Consider the following 19,260-nt stretch of genomic DNA (forward strand, 5'->3'; position numbering starts at 1 on the left):
AGGAGATTGAGACCATCCTGGCTAACACGGTGAAACCCTGTCTCTACTAAAAAATACAAGAAAAACCAAAAACTAGCCGGGCGAGGTGGCAGGCGCCTGTAGTCCCAGCTACTCGGGAGGCTGAGGCAGGAGAATGGCGTAAACCTGGGAGGCGGAGCTTGCAGTGAGCTGAGATCAGGCCACTGCACTCCAGCCCGGGTGACAGAGCGAGACTCCGTCTCAAAAAAAAAAAAAAAAAATTAGCTGGGTGTGGTTGTATGCACATGCCATCCCAGCTACTTGGGAGGCTGAAGTGGGAGGATCACTTGAGCCTGGGAGGCAGAGGTTGCAGTAAGCAGAGCTCACAGCAGTGCGCTCCAGCCTGGGTGACAGTGAGACCCTGTATCAAAAAAAAAAAAAAAAAAAATTGGATGACCTTGGGCAAGTGTGATGTCTGCCTCAGCTTGGTGAGTGTAGGATGGTTCAGAACCTAATGATTAGGTCTCTTGAACTCCTAGGTCAGAGGTGGTTAAAGGGAGATCCAGGGAAGCAGTGAGGAATGGCTCTTATGGCACTCTCATGGATGTGGGTTCAATATGATGGTGATTATTATTTATTGAGGACATACTTTGTGCCAAGTGCTTAGGATAATTATTGGCTTAATAGTCATGTAAGTCCTTCAAGATAGGCGTTATTATCTCCATGTTACTATAGAGGAAACTATGTTAAAATAATATATTCATGGTCGCACAGCAACCAAGAGCCAGGATCTCTCTGCCTTCAAAGTTCGTGGTCTTTCCGGTAGCCTCAGTAAAGAGTAATAATAGCTAATACTTATTGAGCACTCACTATGTCACTGGCATTGTGGAAAGGGATGTTATGGGCATTTGCTCTTTTAATGATCACAGTCATCCTGCTAGGCCAGTACTGTTATTATGGCCGATTTATAGATGTGGACAGAGGAGGTTAAACGCTCGTGCATGGGCACGCACCAATCAATGTACAGCCAGCACTCAAACCCAGGCCACCTGTCCCCAGAGCCTGTGCCCCCAGGCTCCAGGCCATGTGCCATGTAAGTCGCAAATGGGATGCTCTGACAGCGTGTGTCACTGAGATCGGAGTGGGTCATCAGGCAGGCCTCAGAATCCTATATCCCACTTCATTCACACCTGAGAACGCCTGTCTCTGGACGCATCTTTACACCCGCTCATCCATTTAAAATAAGTTCACTAATACCACAAGCTAAGGATGGGGCCTCTTCTAACTAGGCCACTGTCAGAGTCCCAATCCTTTCTGACAGACCAGCCCCTGATATGTGTCTGTCTCCATCCTTGCAGCCTGGCCAACCCTGTCCCATGCATGCTAATTGGTGGGGGGACCTGGCCCCCTAAGCCTGCCGACCATTAGCAGTGCCTCACAGGGAAGGGCTTTCTTCCTTGCTTTCAACTCCCTCCCTCCAGCACGCAGTCCCTTGCTGGGCTTGCCTGGTGACAGACGCGTGTTGATGAAGAGCTTTAGGGAATTTCCTTCCCCCTCCGCTCCCCGAAGCACTTCTTTATTGAGTACATCTCATTACCGGGCTCCATTCTCCCATCCTGCACATGCTCCCTCACACTTAGCTTTATTGTGCCACCACTTGTCACCTTTCCCGGCCCAGTTTTTAATAATGTAAATCTTCCCTCTCTGATGGCATCGCTGCTCATTATTTGCTGTCTGGCACCATGGGGGCTCACCCAGTGGCACCTCTGAGAAGCCAGCCGCCCAGGGTGCAGGCCCAGGCCCCACTGCCCACCCTAGTCTCCTGAGACGTGGCTCCACTCTGGCTACTAGCCAAGATGCTCATGGAGGGAAGAGCAGTCCGGGGCCAGGGCCCTTCACCAGGCAGTTGGCTTTCAGCAAACCAATCTCTGTAGCCTCAAAATAGGAAACATGGTAATAATCATTATAATCATATTTCCTTAACAAAGCAGTTGTGGGGAACCAAATGGAAGTAAGATATGAGAAAGGTCTTTATACACTGTAAGATTTGTAAAACTTGTAAAGAAGTTGTGGTGGTGTTGCTGATGGATGATTGATTGATTTGGTCAACACGAAGCAGTCGCTGCCTCACAGTAGACTTGGAGGGCACCTCAGCCCCCTCATCTTCCCTCCCTCCCCCAAACTCAGAGTGGAATCCTGTGGCTCTGGACTTTCTCCAGGCGAATAAAGCCCCCTGATCTTTGAATGTGTCATGCAGGATTATTATTCTGTGTTTTGTTTGGGCAAAGAAATTTAAGCCAATTTACTTTTGTTCTGTAACTCATAACCGAACAGTGCTTAGAATCTCTGGGGTCCTTGCATGCGTCTGTGATTCTGTAATGGTAACTATGGGTTGATGGAGCAATGGCTTTTTGTAAAATACGTTTAAAAGCTCCCTCTGAATTGAGGGATCACAGCCTTCTTGGTTGTCCCCTGTATTTCCTGGCATTGGAGTTATGTGAGACCTCCACAATCATTGCCATCTGGAATATGACTCCTTTGATCTCTCAAAAAAGTTCTGGAACCTTTCAATCATATGGAATCAAAAAGATCTTCCTTTGGAAGAAGTAATTTTAGATCATTTATACAAATTTTACCATAAAAATATTCATACCTTTTCCTTTTATAAAATCTGTGTTTTTTAAAATTATTATTATTATACTTTAAGTTCTGGGATATATGTGCAGAATGTGCAAGTTTGTTACATAGGTATACACATGTCATGGTGGTTAGTTGCACCCATCGACCCGTCATCTACATTAGGTATTTCTTATAATGTTATCCCTCCCCTAGCCTCCCATCCCCCGAAAGGCCCCGGTGTGTGATGTTCCCCTCTCTGTGTCCATGTGTTCTCATTGTTCAACTCCCACTTATGAGTGAGAACATGCAGTGTTTGGTTTTCTGTTCATGTGTTAGTTTGCTGAGAACGATGGTTTCCAGCTTCATCCATGTCCCTGCAAAGGACATGAACTCATCCTTTTTTATGGCTGCATAGTGTTCCATGGTGTATATGTGCCACATTTTCTTTATCCAGTCTATCATTGATGGGCATTTGGGTTGGTTCCAAGTCTTTGCTATTGTGAACAGTGCTGCAGTAAACATACGTGTGCGTGTGTCTTTATAGTAGAATGATTTATATTCCTTTGGGTATATACCCAGTAATGGGATTGCTGGGTCAAATGGTATTTCTGGTTCTAGATCCTTGAGGAATTGCCACACTGTCTTCCACAATGGTTGAACTAATTTACACTCCCACCAACAGTGTAAAAGCATTCCTATTTCTCCACATCCTCTCCAGCATCTGTTGTTTCCTGACTTTTTAATGATTGCCATTCTAACTGGCATGAGATGGTATCTTATTGTGGTTTTGATTTCCATTTCTCTAATGACCAGTGATGATGAGCTTTTTTTCATGTTTGTTGCCCACATAAATATTTTCTTTTGAGAAGTGTCTGTTTGTGTCCTTTGCCCACTTTTTGATGGGCTGTTTTTTTCTTGTAATTTTGTTTAAGTTCTTTGTAGATTCTGGATATTAGCCCTTTGTCAGATGGATAGATTGCAAAAGTTTTCTCCCATTCTGTAGGTCGCCTGTTCACTCTGATGATAATTTCTTTTGTTCTGCAGAAGCTCTTCAGTTTTATTAGATCTCACTTATCAATTTTGGCTTTTGTTGCCATTGCTTTTCGTGTTTTAGTCATGAAGTCTTTGACCATATCTATGTCCTGAATGGTATTGCCTAGATTTTCTTCTTGGGTTTTTATGGTTTTAGGTCTTACGTTTAAGTCTTAAATCCATCTTGAGTTAATTTTTATATAAGATGTAAGGAAGGAGTCCAGTTTCAGTTTTCTGCATATGGCTAGCCAGTTTTCCCAACAACATTTATTAAATAGGGAATCCTTTCCCCATTTCTTGTTTTTGTCAGGTTTGTCAAAGATCAGATGGTTGTAGATGTGTGGTGTTATTTCTGAGGCCTCTGTTCTGTTCCATTGGTCTATATATCTGTTTTGGTATCAGTACCATGCTGTTTTGGTTACTGTAGCCTTGTAGTATGGTTTCAAATCAGGTAGCATGATGACTCCAGCTTTGTTCTTTTTGCTTAGGATTGTTTTGGCTATACAGGCTCTTTTTTGGTTCCATATGAAATTTAAGGTAGTTTTTTTCTAATTCTGTGAAGAAAATCAACAGAAGCTTGATGAGAATAGTATTGAATCTGTAAATTACTTTGGGCAGTATGGCCATTTTCACGATATTGATTCTTCCTACCCATGAGCATGGAACGTTTTTCCATTTGTTTGTGTCCTATCTTATTTCCTTGAGCAGTGGTTTGTAGTTCTCCTTGAAGGGGTCCTTCATATCCCTTGTAAGTTATATTCCTAGGCATTTTATTCTCTTTGTAGCAATTGTGAATGGGAGTTCACTCATGATTTGGCTCTCTGTTTGTTATTGGTGTATAAGAATGCTTGTGATTTTTGCACATTGATTTTGTTTCCTGAGACTTGTTGCTTACCAGCTTAAGGAGATTTTGGGCTGAGAGGATGGGGTTTTCTAAATATACAATCATGTCATCTGCAAATAGAGACAATTTGACTTCCTCTTTTCCTATTTGAATACTCTTTATTTCTTTCTCATGCCTAATTGCCCTGGCCAGAACTTCCAACACTATATTGAAGAGGAGTGGTGAGAGAGGGCATCCTTGTCTTGTGCCTGTTTTCAAAGGAAATGCTTCCAGATTTTGTCCATTCAGTATGATACTGGCTGTGTATTTGTCATAAATAGCTCTTATTATTTAGAGAAACCTAGTTTATTGAGAGTTTTTAGCATGAAGAGGTGTTGAATTTTATCGAAGGCCTTTTCTGCATCTATTGAGATAATCGTGTGGTTTTTGTCATTGATTCTCTTTATGTGATGGATTACATTTATTGATTTGTGTATGTTGAACCAGCCTGGCATCCCAGGAATGAAGCCAAGCTGATCGTGGTGGATAAGCTTTTTGATGTGCTGCTGGATTCAGTTTGCCAGTATTTTATTAAGGATTTTTGCATCGATGTTCATCAGGGATATGGGCCTGAAATTTTCTTTTTTTGTTGTGTCTCTGCCAGGTTTTGGTATCAAGATGATGCTGGCCTCATAAAATGGATTAGGGAGCAGTCCCTCTTTTTCTATTGTTTGGAATAGTTTCAGAAGGATTGGTACCAGCTACTCTTTGTACCTCTGGTAGAATTCGGCTGTGAATCTGTCCGGTTCTGGGCTTTTTTCGGATGGTAGGCTATTAATTACTGCCTCAATTTCAGACCTAGCTATTGGTCTATTCAGGGATTCAACTTCTTCCTGGTTTAGTCTTGGGAGGGTGTATGTGTCCAGGAATTTATCCATTCCTTCTAGATTTTCTTTTTTTTTTTTTTTTTTTTTTTTTGAGACGGAGTCTTGCTCTGTCACCCAGGCTGGAGTGCAGTGGCCGGATCTCAGCTCACTGCAAGCTCCTCCTCTCGGGTTCACGCCATTCTCCTGCCTCAGCCTCCCGAGTAGCTGGGACTACAGGCACCCGCCACTTCGCCCGGCTAGTTTTTTGTATTTTTAGTAGAGACAGGGTTTCACCTATGTTAACCAGGATGGTCTCGATCTCCTGACCTCGTGATCCGCCCGTCTCGGCCTCCCAAAGTGCTGGGATTACAGGCTTGAGCCACCGCGCCCGGCCCCCTTCTAGATTTTCTAATTTATTTGCATAGAGGTGTTTATAGTATTCTCTGATGGTAGTTTGTATTTCTGTGAGATCAGTGGTGATATCCCCTTTATCATTTTTTATTGTGTCTATTTGGTTCTTCTCTCTTTTCTTCTTTGTTAGTCCAGCTGGCGGTCTATCTCTTTTGATAATCTTTTCAATAAACTGGCTCCTGGATTCGTTGATGTTTTTTTTTTAAGGGTTTTTGTGTCTCTATCTCCTTCAGTTCTGCTCTGATCTTAGTTATTTCTTGTCTTCTGCTAACTTTTGAATCTGTTTGCTCTTGCTTCTCTAGTCCTTTTAATTGTGATGTTAGGGTGTTGATTTTAGATCTTTCCTGCTTTCTCCTGTGGGCATTGAGTGCTATAAATTTCCCCCAAACACTGCTTTAGCTATGTCCCAGAGATTCTGGCATGTTGTGTCTTTGTGCTCACTGGTTTCAAGGAACTTATTTATTTCTGCCTTAATTTTGTTATTTACCCAGTAGTCATTCAGAAGCAGGTTGTTCAGTTTCCATGTAGTTGTGCAGTTTTGAGTGAGTTTCTTAATCCTGAGTTCAATTTGATTGCACTGTGGTCTGAGAGACTGTTTGTTATGATTTCCATTCTTTTGCATTAACTTCCAACTATGTGGTCAATTTCAGAATAAGTGCTGCGTGACACTGAGAAGAACATATATTCTGTTTATTTGGGGTGGATAGTTCTGTAGATGTCTATTAGGTCTGCTTGGTCCAGAGCCGAGTTCAAGTCCTGAATAACCTTGTTAATTTTCTGTCTTGTTGCTCTAATATTGAGAGTGGGGTGTTAAAGTCTCCCACTATTATTGTGTGGGAGTCTAAGTCTCTTTGTAGGTCTCTAAGAACTTGCTTTACGAATCTGGGTGCTCCTGTGTTGGGCACATATATATTTAGGATAGTTAGCTCTACTTGTTGCATTGATTCCTTTACCATTATGTAATGCCCTTTTTTGTCTGTTTTGATCTTTGTTGGTTTGAAGTCTGTTTTATCAGAGACTAGGATTGCAATCCCTGCTTTTTTTTTTTTTTTTTTTTTTTTTTCATTTGCTTGGTAAATCTTCCTCCATCCCTTTATTTTGAGCCTATGTGTGTTTTTGCACATGAGATGGGTCTGCTGAATACAGCACCCTGATGGGTCTTGACTCTTTATCCAATTTGCCAGTCTGTATCTTTTAATTGGGGCATTTAGCCCATTTACATTTAAGGTTATTATTGTTATGTGTGAATTTGATCCTGTCATTATGATGCTAGCTGGTTATTTTGCCCGTTAGCAGTTTCTTCATGGTGTCAATGGTCTTCACAATTTGGTATGTTTTTGCAGTGGCTGGTAACGGTTTTTCCTTTCCATATTTAGGGCTTCCTTCAGGAGCTCCTGTAAGGCAGGCCTAGTGGTGACAAAATCTCTCAGCATTTGCTTGTCTGTAAAGGATTTTGTTTCTCCTTCGCTTATGAAGCTTAGTTTGGCTAGATATGAAATTCCGGGTTGAAAATTCTTTAAGAATGTTGACTATCGGCCCCCACTCTCTTCTGGCTTGTAGGGATTCTGCAGAGAGATCCGCTGTTAGTCTGTTGAGCTTCCCTTTGTGGGTAACCCGACCTTACTCTCTGGCTGCACTTAACATTTTTTCCTTCATTTCAACCTTGGTGAATCTGATGATTATGTGTCTTGGGGTTGCTCTTCTCAAGGAGTAGCTTTGTGGGGCTCTCTATGTTTCCTAAATTTGAATGTTGGCCTGTCTTGCTAGGTTGGGGAAGTTCTCCTGGATAATAACCTGAAGAGTGTTTTCCAACTTGGTTCCATTCTCCCTGTTACTTTCAGGTCCACCAATCAAACACAGGTTTGGTCTTTTCACATAGTCCCATATTTCTTAGGGGCTTTGTTTGTTCCTTTTCATTCTTTTTTCTCTAATCTTGTCTTCATGCTTTATTTCATTAAGTTGATCTTCAATTTTTGATATCCTTCTGCTTGATCGATTTGGCTGTTGATACTTGTGTATGCTTTACGAAGTTCTCGTGCTGTGTTTCTCAGCTCCACCAGGTCATTTATGTTTTTCTCTAAACTGGCTATTCTAGTTAGCAATTCCTCTAACCTTTTTTCAAGGTTCTTAGCTTCCTTGCATTGGGTTAGAACATGCTCCTTTAGCTTGGGGAAGTTTGTTATTACCCACATTCTGAAGCCTACTTCTGTCAATTCGTCAAACTCATTCTCTGTCAAGCTTTGTTCCCTTGCTAGTGAGGAGTTGTAATCCTTTGGAGGAGAAGAGGCATTCTGGTTTTTGGAATTTTCAGCCTTTTTGTGATGGTTTTTCCTCATCTTCCTGGATTTATCTACCTTTGGTCTTTGATGTTGTTGACCTTCGTATGGGGTTTTTGTGAGCACATCCTTTTTGTTGATGTTGATGCTATTCCTTTTTGTTTGTTAGTTTTCCTTCTAACAGTCAGGCCCCTCTGCCACAGGTTTGCTGGAGTTTGCTTCAGACCGTTTGCCTGGGTATCACCAGTGGAGGCTGCAGAACAGCAAAGATTGCTGCCTGTTCCTTCCTCTGAAGCTTCGTCCCAGAGGAGCACCTGCCAGATGCCAGCTGGAGCTCTCCTGTATGAGGTGTCTGTTGACCCATGCAGGGAGGTGTCTCCCAGTCAGGAGGCACAGGGGTCAGGGACCCACTTCAGGAGGCAGTCTGATCCTTAGCAGAGCTCGAGCACTGTGTTGGGAGATCCACTGCTGTCTTCAGAACTGGCAGGCAGGAATGTTTAAGTCTACTGAAGCTGCACCCACAGCTGCCCCTTCCCCCAAGTGCTCTGTCCCAAGGAGATGGGAGTTTTATCTATAAGCCCCTGACTGGGGCTGCTGCCTTTCTTTCAGAGATGCCCTGTCTAGAGAGTAGCAATTTATAGAGGCAGTCTGGCTACAGCGGCTTTGCCTAGCTGTGGTTTGAACTTCCTGGCGGCTTTGTTTACACTGTGAGGGGAAAATCGCCTACTCAAGCCTCAGTAATGGTGGATACTCCTTCCCTTACCAAGCTCAAGCATCCCAGGTCGACTTCAGACTGCTGTGCTGGCAGCGAGAATTTCAAGCCAGTGGATCTGAGCTTGCTGGGCTCTGTGGGGGTGGGATCCGCTGAGCCGGGCCATTTGGCTCCCTGACTTCAGCCCCCTTTCCAGGGGAGTGAACAGTTCTGTCCTGCTGGCATTCTGAGTGCCACTGGGGTATGAAAAAAAATACTCCTGCAGCTAGCTCGGTGTCTGCCCAAATGGCTGCCCAGTTTTGTGCTTGAAACCCAGGGCCCTGGTGACATAGGCACCCGAGGGAACCTCCTGGTCTGCAGGTTGCAAAGACCATGGGAAAAGCACGGTATCTGGGCTGGAGTGCACCATTCCTTATGGCACAGTCTCTCAAGGCTTCCCTTGGGTAGGGGAGGGAGGTCCCTGGCCCCTTGTACTTCCCGGGTGAGGTGACACCCCACCCTGCCTCTGCTCACCCTCCATGGGCTACACCCACTGTCTAGCCAGTCCCAATGAGATGAATACCTCAGTTGGAAAAGCAGAAATCACCCACCTTCTGCATTGATCTCGCTGGGAGCTGCAGACCCAAACTGTTCCTATTTGGCCATCTTGCCAGCCACCCAAAACCTGGTTTTAATTTACTTTAACATTGTTACCCATCTCTCCTGTCAAATTAAGCAGGCACATTGGGTAAATTAAAAAGGGAAAGCAGTCATACTTACAGAGTCCCATGTGCCACTGATGGGCTAGCAATAGAACCTTACATTATATATATATATATTTTTTTAAAAAGGACTCTTTAAATAACGGCTGGAAAATTGCACCCTTAATCTCTCGCAGTGTGTTTTTAGAAACTAGCACTTCGTTGAAATCTTGTATGATAGATTTGTCAGAATGTCATGGCCTAGAAGGAAGGATGGGGAGGGTTGCTGCATTTCTTACATTTCTTGGTAGAGCAGAAAAGCGTGGGCCAGGTGCGATGGCTGACACCTGTAATCCCAGCACTTTGGGAGGCAGAGGCGGGCAGATCACCTGAGGTCAGGAGTTCAAGACCAGCCTGGCCAACATGGTGAAACCCTGTCTCTACTAAAAACACAAAAAATTAGGTGGGTGTGGTGGGGCACACCTGTAATCCCAGCTACTCAGGAGGCTGAGGCATGAGAATCACCTGGGAGGTGGAGGTTGCAGTTAGCTGAGATCATACCACTGCACTCCAGCCTGGGCGATAGAGCAAGATTCAGTCTCAAAAACAAAACAAAACAAAAACAAAAACAGAAAAGCATAGTGTTAAGAAGAATCTATGTGGAGAAGCGTACACTGTTTAGGTGTCCTGTTTCTCCAATCATCTTACTTAAAATGGTTGGGAATTTTCCTGAAGTGACTAATGTACCCGAAGCAGGAGGGAGAACACCTCCCCTGCATTGCTTGATCAGGACAGAAGAGACAGGAATCACATGTGGGCAATATTACATTTAGCTTTTAGATGCTCAGATCACGTTTTGCATGGATTAGTCACCTTTACAAAAAATGTAAGCAGGCCATATATTCTTCAATTTTGGTCAGAGAAGGAGGGAGGGAAAGTACTTGTTCTTTGTCTGTCTCGCCTTATGTTCATGAGAATTGTTGCCTTAATTTTTAACATTAATTTTAACATTTAACTAGGAGAAAGACTTCTGCTGTGAATGTGATGCAGAAAGTCTATTTTTTTTTTTTTTGAGACGGAGTCTCGCGCTGTGTCACCCAGGCTGGAGTGCAGTGGCGCGATCTCGGCTCACTGCAAGCTCCGCCTCCCAGGTTTAGGCTAGTCTCCTGCCTCAGCCTCCGAGTAGCTGGGACTACAGGCGCCCGCCACCACGCCCGGCTAGTTTTTTGTATTTTTAGTAGAGATGGGGTTTCACCATGTTAGCCAGGATGGTCTCGATCTCCTGACCTCGTGATCCGCCCGCCTCGGCCTAGAAAGTCTATTTTATATCAGGTAATTTGCAGAATGAAACCAACATCCTTTCCCTCCTCTCTCCTCCCCTCCCCTCCCTTCCCTTCCTCTCCTCTTCCCTCCCCTCCCCTCTCCTTTCCTTCCCTTCCTCTCTCATTCTTTCTTTCTGTCTCTCTCTCTCTTTTTTTTCTTTTTTGAGACAGGGTCTGGCCCTGTCGCCCAGGCTGGAGTGCCGTGGCGCGATCTCAGCTCACTACAGCTTCTACCTCCCAGGCTCAAGCGATCCTTTCACCTCAGCCTCCAAAGTGTTGGGATTACAGGCGTGAGCCACCAAGCTCTGCTAATTTAAACATTTTTTTGTAGAGACAAAGTCTCACTATATTGTCTAGGCTTGAACTCCTGGGCTCAAGCAATCCTCCCACCTCAGCTTCCCAAAGTATTGGGATTACAGGCATGAGCCACCGTGCCCGGCCTCTTTCTTTCTCTCTTGAAAGTTAATAATGCTTTACATCTATATGCGGCTTTATAGTATATTGTTATCTTTTTGGTTCTTCACACGACAGGCCCGCTTTAAGGGGTAAGGAAGGCAAAGCCCATACCTCAGGTCACACAGTCACTCAATGGTGGTGACATTTGGGTTAGAAGCCAGTCTCTGCTCCTGCCTCACTGCAGTGCCCACACACCCTGTAACTGTACACAGGGAGATACAATGGAGCCTCCAAGTTTTTCTCTCTACAGCTGAATCCCATCCAAAAACACGTGGAAACCAGGAAGGGCTTCTGGTGTGTACCCAGGACAGCACGGCGCTGCCTTGCACTTCTGCCCTCGGCTCTCCTCGGGAGTGACTGGCACTCTCAGCTCAGTCTTTTACCCACACACTGGCTCTCTCCCACATGAGGCTGAGAGAGAGCATGATCCACGCTTCCACGACTCACACGCCCGGAGGGGTCCCAGCACGGCCGTCCCTGCCACCCTCCTCGGCGGGGGGGAAGCAGGACCCTGCGCCGGGCTTGGTGCTGGTCAGCTCCCTAGTTTGGCTCTGCTGAGTGTCTCATTCAGTGAACCCTTGGCTTTTAGAATCCCTTCTGGCAATCTTACTTTTTCTGCTTTTCCCACCATTCTTCCCGTTGATCACCCTGTCTTATTCGCCGCTGATTGACCTTGGAGAACGAGTTCCAGCGTTTTTTGGGGGGAACTGAAGACTAGATGTGGAAGGCTTAGAGATGATTCTGACACTGCTGGGATTGAGACAGAAATGATGTCAGATGGTGTTCCTGGTTAGGTTCCTCCGTCTGCACCTTGACCAGTTTCTACTGAGCTGATTCTCAAGAACCTGTGAACTCAAAATTCCGTGTAAAGGGAGTTCAGATAGAGATGATGAGGGGTCAGAAGAGGCCAATGGTGAATTTAACTCCGTAGCCTAGAATCTTGTAGGGGTAAAAACTATTTATCATCACCTGCACACTCTTACTGGGCATGTATTGTGGCCAAGACTCAGGTTCCTGTGTGTCTGTAGAGGGCCTTCGTTGCGGGTATCCACAAAATGAGTTGAAACAAAGCTCGCGCATGAGAAGGACAGATGGAGCTCTCCCTTGCTCCTGCCACCTTCTCACCATCTGCAGTCTTTTTCTCATTGCTGAGGGATCCTTCCCGTGGTCACATTTGCCTGTAGCCCTCCTGAGCCCTAGAGTCTGCAGACAACCTCTAGCCGGACAGCTTCTGGGTGGAGAAACAGGCCATGAAGAGCCTCCTGGGTGTGCACATGTGGCTGCGCTCTGTGATGAGGGAAAAGCAGGAGTATCTGTCTGCCGTGATCACGTGTAGCAGTTACGGCGAGTGATGACAGGGCCGCTCCTCGTTAGCCTCCAATCAGGCTGTGTGGCAGCGATCGCCTCCATGTTGATAGAGAGTCCGTGTAGTTTGGGAGCAAGGCTCGGCCTCTTTTGGTGAGTGTCTCACAGTTCCTTTCTCCCTCAATCCCGCGATGCCATCCAGAACGAGGTGCTGAACTGATTAATCAGCAGGACATAAAGACAACTGCTGCCCAAAGCAACGGTTGTCCTGCTCCATCCACGGAATAATTAAACAAACAGGGCACAGCGGGGTTCCCACCAGTGAGGACTTGGGTGCAGGTTCCCACCAGTGAGGACTTGGGTGCAGGAAATGCCAGTCTCTTCTTACTTGAATCCAGGTGTCAAGCCATCCTGGCCACCACTCAGGCTGTTCCTTTAGCTTTCTGGATCCCATTCCCTGCAGGTTTATGCTTGGGCGTGAAATAGTGACTGTCCCTTTGACCCCGAGAGCTGGGGAGAAGGCCGTGCATGTTAACAGCTGCCCGGACCCTCTGTGGAGTGCGGCAGGGAGAGGCGGGGCAGGAGTAGATGTTGCCAAGAACCTAAGGGCATTAGTGACAAAAGCAAGAACTCCTGGCAAGAAGTCCGAGGGACTTTCTTGATCGCAAGTGGCATCTCCTAAGCACTTTAATTACAGCGGATTAAGCAGGAAGTGGAGTGCTGGACTAAAGGAATAATGATACAAAGGAGGTGAAGCAGAAAAACTCAATTTCCTTCCTTTAAAGGGAAAAAATGTCCATTTATTTAGATGAATTGCAAAGAAAAGAATGGAGCGTGGCCTTCCCCCCAGCTCGGAGCTCAATGGGTTTTTAAAGAACTGGGTATCTCTTTGGCCAGAACAGCAACTGGGATCTTCAGCCTCTCTGCAGAAAATGAGCCGCGGGCTCGGGATTTTGTTAAGCTGCAGGAGCGTTCCTTCTGGACCGATGACTCACTCATTCAGCCCCTTCTTTCCCGCTTCTCCTTGTCGGCCCTCGCCTGGCTTAGCTCATATTTTACATTCAGCACCTCTAGTTACCCAGAAATTGCATGCAAAATTGTGAAATAGAAAAGCAGTGGGCCATGTGCTCCATCAGCTCTGCCTGGCATTGCATCATCCTTGACTTGCATGCTCAGGGGCTGGGCTAGGAGATTTGCTTACAGAAAGCCTGAAGGTCCCACGGACCTTCCCCAAGTTGCGATTTGAATACACGCTCGTAGCACACGTGCTGTGTAACTGGGGCAGATCTGTAGGAATGAATGTAACTGAAATCAGACCTTAGAAAGTCACAGTGAACAAGAAAATTGCCAGAATGGAATGCAGATACACCTAGTGGTTACTGTCCTGTATGTAGCGGCTGTGTGAGATTTGACTGTGTTTTACTAAGAGGAGCCTTGTTGGGCCCAGTGCTTAATAACCAGCTCTGCCTGTCGGGAATCCCCCACAGTATCCTGTTTGTGATTCACGCTATGCAGAGTCCAGGGCAAGGAGTTTTAAAACCTTATCATGTTTTGTTTTGTTTTGAGATGGAGTTTTGCTCTTGTTGCCCAGGCTGGAGTGCAATGGCGCAATCTCGACTCACCGCAACTCTGCCTCCTGGGTTCAAGTGATTCTCCTGCCTCAGCCTCCTGAGTCGCTGGGATTACAGGCATGTGCCACCATGCCCAGCTAATTTTGTATTTTTAATAGAGACGGGGTTTCTCCATATTGGTCAGGCTGGTCTCGAACTCCAGACCTCAGGTGATCTGCCCGCTTCGGCCTCCCAAAGTGCTGGGATTATAGGCTTTTTTTTTTTTTTGAGATGGAGTCTCGCTCTGTCGCCCAGGCTGGAGTGCAGTGGCGAGATCTCAGCTCACTGCAAGCTCCGCCTCCCGGGTTCACGCCATTCTCCGGCCTCAGCCTCCCCAGTAGATGGGACTACAGGTGCCCGCCACCATGCCCAGCTAAATTTTTGTATTTTTAGTAGAGATGGGGTTTTACCGTGTTAGCCAGGATGGTCTTGATCTCCTGACCTCATGATCTGACCACCTTGGCCTCCCAAAGTGATGGGATTACAGGCATGAGCCACTGTGCCCGGCCATTTTGTTTTGTTTTGTTTTGTTTTTAAGAGACAAGGTCTCGCTCTGTCACCCAGGCTGGAGTGCAGTTGCGTGACCATAGCTCATTGGAACCTGGAACTCCTGAGCTCCAGTGACCCTGCTACCTCAACCTCCCGAGTAGCTGGTACCTGTGAGTGTGCACCATCACACCTGGCTATTTTTTTTTAATTAACTTTTTGTAGAGATGGGGTCTCGCCATATTGCCCAGGCTTGTCTTGAACTCCCACCTCTGCCCACGTGGTGGGCATTCAATTCCTATATGTCTTCCTCCCTCCTCTCTTGACTTGCCTCCTCCTGGATCATGATAGCCTATCGTTTTCCTGTCACAGCATTAATGGTAAGGCTTGAGGCTGGGCGTGGCACCCATGCCTGTAATCCTAGTGCTTTGGGAGGCAGAGGTGGGAGTTCAAGACAAGCCTGGGCCATGTTCAGCACTTTAGATGCCCATTCATTGAATTTGCACAGCCGCCTGTATGTCAGGCATTGTTGTTCCTACTGTACAGGTGAGGAAACGGGGCTCTGTGAAGTGTGACTGTTTGTGGGAGGCAGCAGCCGGCATGATGGAAAAAGCGTAGGCGTTGGAGGTGGGATCCAAGTCCAGCCTTCCTCCCACAGGTTCGGTGATGTGGGGCAAGTTACATAACATCATTTTCTCATGAGTAAAATCCGGACAGGCATACCTACACGCTGGAGCCCGGGGAGGATTCAGTGAGATCGTGTAGATGACAGCACAGGCCTGGCGTACGAGAGAAAATGGCAGGGATCATTCTATGACCTCACAGTGGAAGAAGCAAGATCTAAGCCCTGAGAGGTGGCGCGCATCCCACCCTCGGGCTCCTTCCACCAGGACACCGGCTTCTGGATCTCTACGGAGTTCTGTTCTTAAGTTAGCGGGGACACAGTGCAGGACACCTGGGGACCCAGTGCCCTTGGAATTCTTTACCTTCAGCTCTGCACGCTGCACATGAGTCCTCATGGCTCAGCAGAGAGAGCCGAGGTCGGCAGGAGGATCTCTGTCTTGCACAACATATATGATTCTCTGAGCATTTCTATATGTTGAAAATATTTTATTTAAAAATGTACAACCACCCCTCCTCCCCAAAATTGCGTGACAGAGATTTCATCAGACCTGACAGCTAATGAGACAAGGAGGACAAGGCACAGAGAGGAACAGAGGAAATAATCCTTGTGCATACCTTCCGAATTTCCATATATTACTAAAATTACCCATATCTGTGTCTGTCCTGCCGCTCTGTGCATTACATATCTTTGCATCCCCCATGCCTAGCACAGTGCCCGGCACATAGTAGGTGCTCAAAGTGCCCATCATTTGTTGGACTGAGCTCACAACACAGAAATAGAGAGCCGGTTATAGCAAATGCTGTCCCTTTTCCCAGGACTGTAGCTTCCAGACCCGTGTGAGGCCTCAGCCTGATTTCTGTTCACCTGAGGACCCCAAGGCAAACTGCATTTCCATCAGCACCTCACTTGCCTGCAGGAGCGGGACGGGTTGGTGGCGGGCACCAGAGGTGCTCAGTGTTCAGTCACTCAGAAAGTGGGTTAAAGGGCAGCGCCTCCTGCTCCCTCCAGCACTTCCATTCTCTGAAACGACAACTTCTCTGCACTCACTTAATGGGATCCCAAATAACACGTTGCAGACCAGTCTTTTATCACTGTTGCCCCTTGGAACACATTTCGAATGCTGGCCATTAAAAGCAGGCCATTTCACGGTTCTTTAATGATGACACTAATAACTGTGGATTTTTGTCTCCCAGAGTCATGATGAGCTGAGCCAAGGAGCAAATTACAGAGCTAACTTCTATGTGCATGGTTTACTGATCTGTGAGCTTCAAGGAAACTGCACCAGCCCCTATAGTTTGGCAGTCCAGACTACCTTTTCATCTGCGTAATTGGGCCACGAGGGCACAGTTAATATTCAATTTATATTAATAGGAAGACAAAGAACATGATGTCCCAGCTCCATATTGAAGTAATGGGCATTTCAAAATATTCTACCTGGTAATTATAAATAAGTCAGTTTTCCCATGACCCAGCCAGGATGATGTTGCTAATTCACTGTGCATTTCCTCATAATTTATCCTGAGAAAGTTCAGTGCTGCCATGTGCACTTATATCACAGAGTATACAAGGGTGCTCCTTTGTAAAACACCCAGCTGTCTTCATCTGTGCTGTTGCCCATCTTTTCTTAACAGGTGAAAGTCATGCTTCGCATCTGTTCCACCTTGGCTCGAGATACCTCAGAATCCAGCTCTTTCTTAAAGGTGGACCCACGGAAGAAGCAGATCACCTTGTACGATCCCCTGACTTGTGGAGGTCAAAATGCCTTCCAAAAGAGAGGCAACCAGGTTCCTCCAAAGATGTTTGCCTTCGATGCAGTTTTTCCCCAAGACGCCTCCCAGGTGGGTATCAGCCCCCTCTCAGGCTCGGTAATGTTGATTAAAGAAGCGTTTCCTCATTCACAAGGGCCTTGAGCTGGGAGGGTGTCTTCTGGAGCGTTCGGATGGACCAGTTCCTTCAGGAGTCAATCTGAGCTCCATTGAATGGTCCAGTGCTTTTGAGTTACTGGTGTCAGACTTTGGGCAGGATCAGTGTGCAGGAATTTCAATAAAACATGTCCTTGAGGAGCAGGAAGTGCGAGCCAGTCAGTGGATCACACACAGAAGCAGGAAGATAACAGAAAGGGACAAGGACAATGCGTCAAGGGGCTGCTGACAGATCCAGTAGGACCCTACTCCTGCCTGGGCATTGTACGAAGGGAAAAAAAATGTTTCAGGGAGCTGATTAGAATGAGGCAATCTCCTAGGACCCAGTATAAGCACACTGGGGTTGAGGGCAAGTCTGTAGTCCTGGTAAGGAACTGGAGTTCAAGGCAGGGAAACCGAGGCTGACATGCATCCTGTGGCCTGGCTCAGAGGAGTGAAGGGGAAGAAGAGAGGCTCAGGGATAGGTGTTATATTCGCTTAATTGCTGCATTACAAATCACCCTAAAATTCAGTGCTTAACACAATAAGCATTTATTATTGCTCATCGGTCAGCTGAGCAGCTCTTCTGGTCCTAGCTCAGCTCATTGTTATGTCTATGATCAGCTGTGGCTTGGGTAGGCAGCTCTGTGGATCTTGGCTGGATATTAGCCAGGCGAAATAAAATCATGCTATATCACACCACAGGCACATGTCTTTGGGGGTTGGCTGGCTTTCCGCTGGTCTAGAATGGCCTTGACCAGGTCGGCTGGTCTCTCTTCCACATTGTCTGTCATCATCCAGCAAGCTAGCTTGGGCTAGTTTTCAAGGCAGCATCCAGGACCCATCCATGCAGGTCTCTGGAGGCCTAAGCTCAGAATTGACCCAATATCACCTCTGCTGGATTCTACTGGCCCAGCTTCATGAGATGGAGAAGAGATTGCTTCTAATGATTGGATGAGCTCCAAGTTACATTGCAAGGGGGCTGCACCCAGGCTGGGGTGGAGAATTGGGGCCATTTTTATTAATCTACTGTGAGCATAATTGGGAGGCTACTTAGGGGCCCAGGGTACCAAAATTACTGAGCCATGGGCAGCCAGTGAACTGCAGACCTCACCAGATGCTGCAACTAAAGCTTCTAGTAAATATCTGTTCTCATTTGGATTCGCCCTGGAGCTTTGGTGAAGATGGGCCTCTAAGTGGGACCAAATAGCACCTGTTCCTGTGGGGGAGGGAGCAGGGACACACGTGTAGAACTGATTGCAAAAATGAATAACCCAGGTTACAGGATATAGTGGCCTACTTTGCCTGGAGTTTGCATCTTTCTGATAAGTTTCTAGTGCTTATCAAGATTTACATTAAACAGTGTATAGTATAATAACTAATAACCTATAGCAGAACCTGATGACAACAGTGCAAATAGTTACCATCTGCAGCCTCTGTGAATTTCTTCCAGGCTGTATCTGAGTAGAGGAGGTGGCGATGTTCTCACAGGCTCCTCTATTACACCGTGGGCACGTAGCACGTGTCACAGGCTCCATTCATTAAGAAGTTGAGCATGTGGTTTCCCCAAAGAGTTTTACTCAAGAAGACAAAGTACTTTATGAATAAGTTCTACGGTTTCTCTCTTTATTACATTTTTTGTGTGGCATAGCACCCAATGGGCTCGGTCATTTAAACCTGACATTGGGGCTAATAAATGGCCTACAAATAATTTCATTAACACAGTTAAAACTTTTCAGAAGCAAATCTCCACAAGTTGTAAGAATTCCAAAGCAAACCCTAAATTAAGCATGGACTATTAATGAGTTGTAGATTTATTTCAGAAAAAGGGGCTGTTTTCATTGCTAGCCTTTGTTTACATGTCACACTTGGCTCCAGAGCTCAGTATGCTCAGTGTTGGAGTTTCACTCGTTTCAGAATGCCTTAATCATTCACATTTCCAATGTTATTATAATTTACATGTCTGTATCAAATTTCAGAATGCCTTACTTTCATTCAAATTTCCAATGTTATTATAATTTACATGTCTGTATCAATTCGCAGTTTTCAAGACATTTCAGAGACATTAACGCATTTGACTCTTCCTAGAATTCAGTGGGGTAGGAAGGGAGGCATTGATGTTTTCATGTAACACACAAGGAAACCAAGACTCAAAGATTAAGTCACCTGTTCAAAGTC

At 46.0% G+C, this 19,260-nt stretch overlaps 1 protein-coding gene across 1 annotated transcript in view; it reads left to right on the top strand.

Annotated features, from left to right (window-relative positions):
- The window catches only part of KIF26B (kinesin family member 26B), a 558,166-nt gene that overhangs the window by 436,725 nt on the left and 102,181 nt on the right, over positions 1-19,260 (top strand). The window contains exon 6 of the mRNA XM_025392049.1: positions 16,813-17,019. Within this exon, the coding sequence (XP_025247834.1) occupies positions 16,813-17,019 (207 nt within the window). The remainder of the gene's footprint in view (positions 1-16,812; positions 17,020-19,260) is intronic.

Source organism: Theropithecus gelada, chromosome 1, assembly GCF_003255815.1.
Source record: "Theropithecus gelada isolate Dixy chromosome 1, Tgel_1.0, whole genome shotgun sequence".
In the NCBI taxonomy this organism is placed as follows: Eukaryota; Metazoa; Chordata; class Mammalia; order Primates; family Cercopithecidae; genus Theropithecus; species Theropithecus gelada.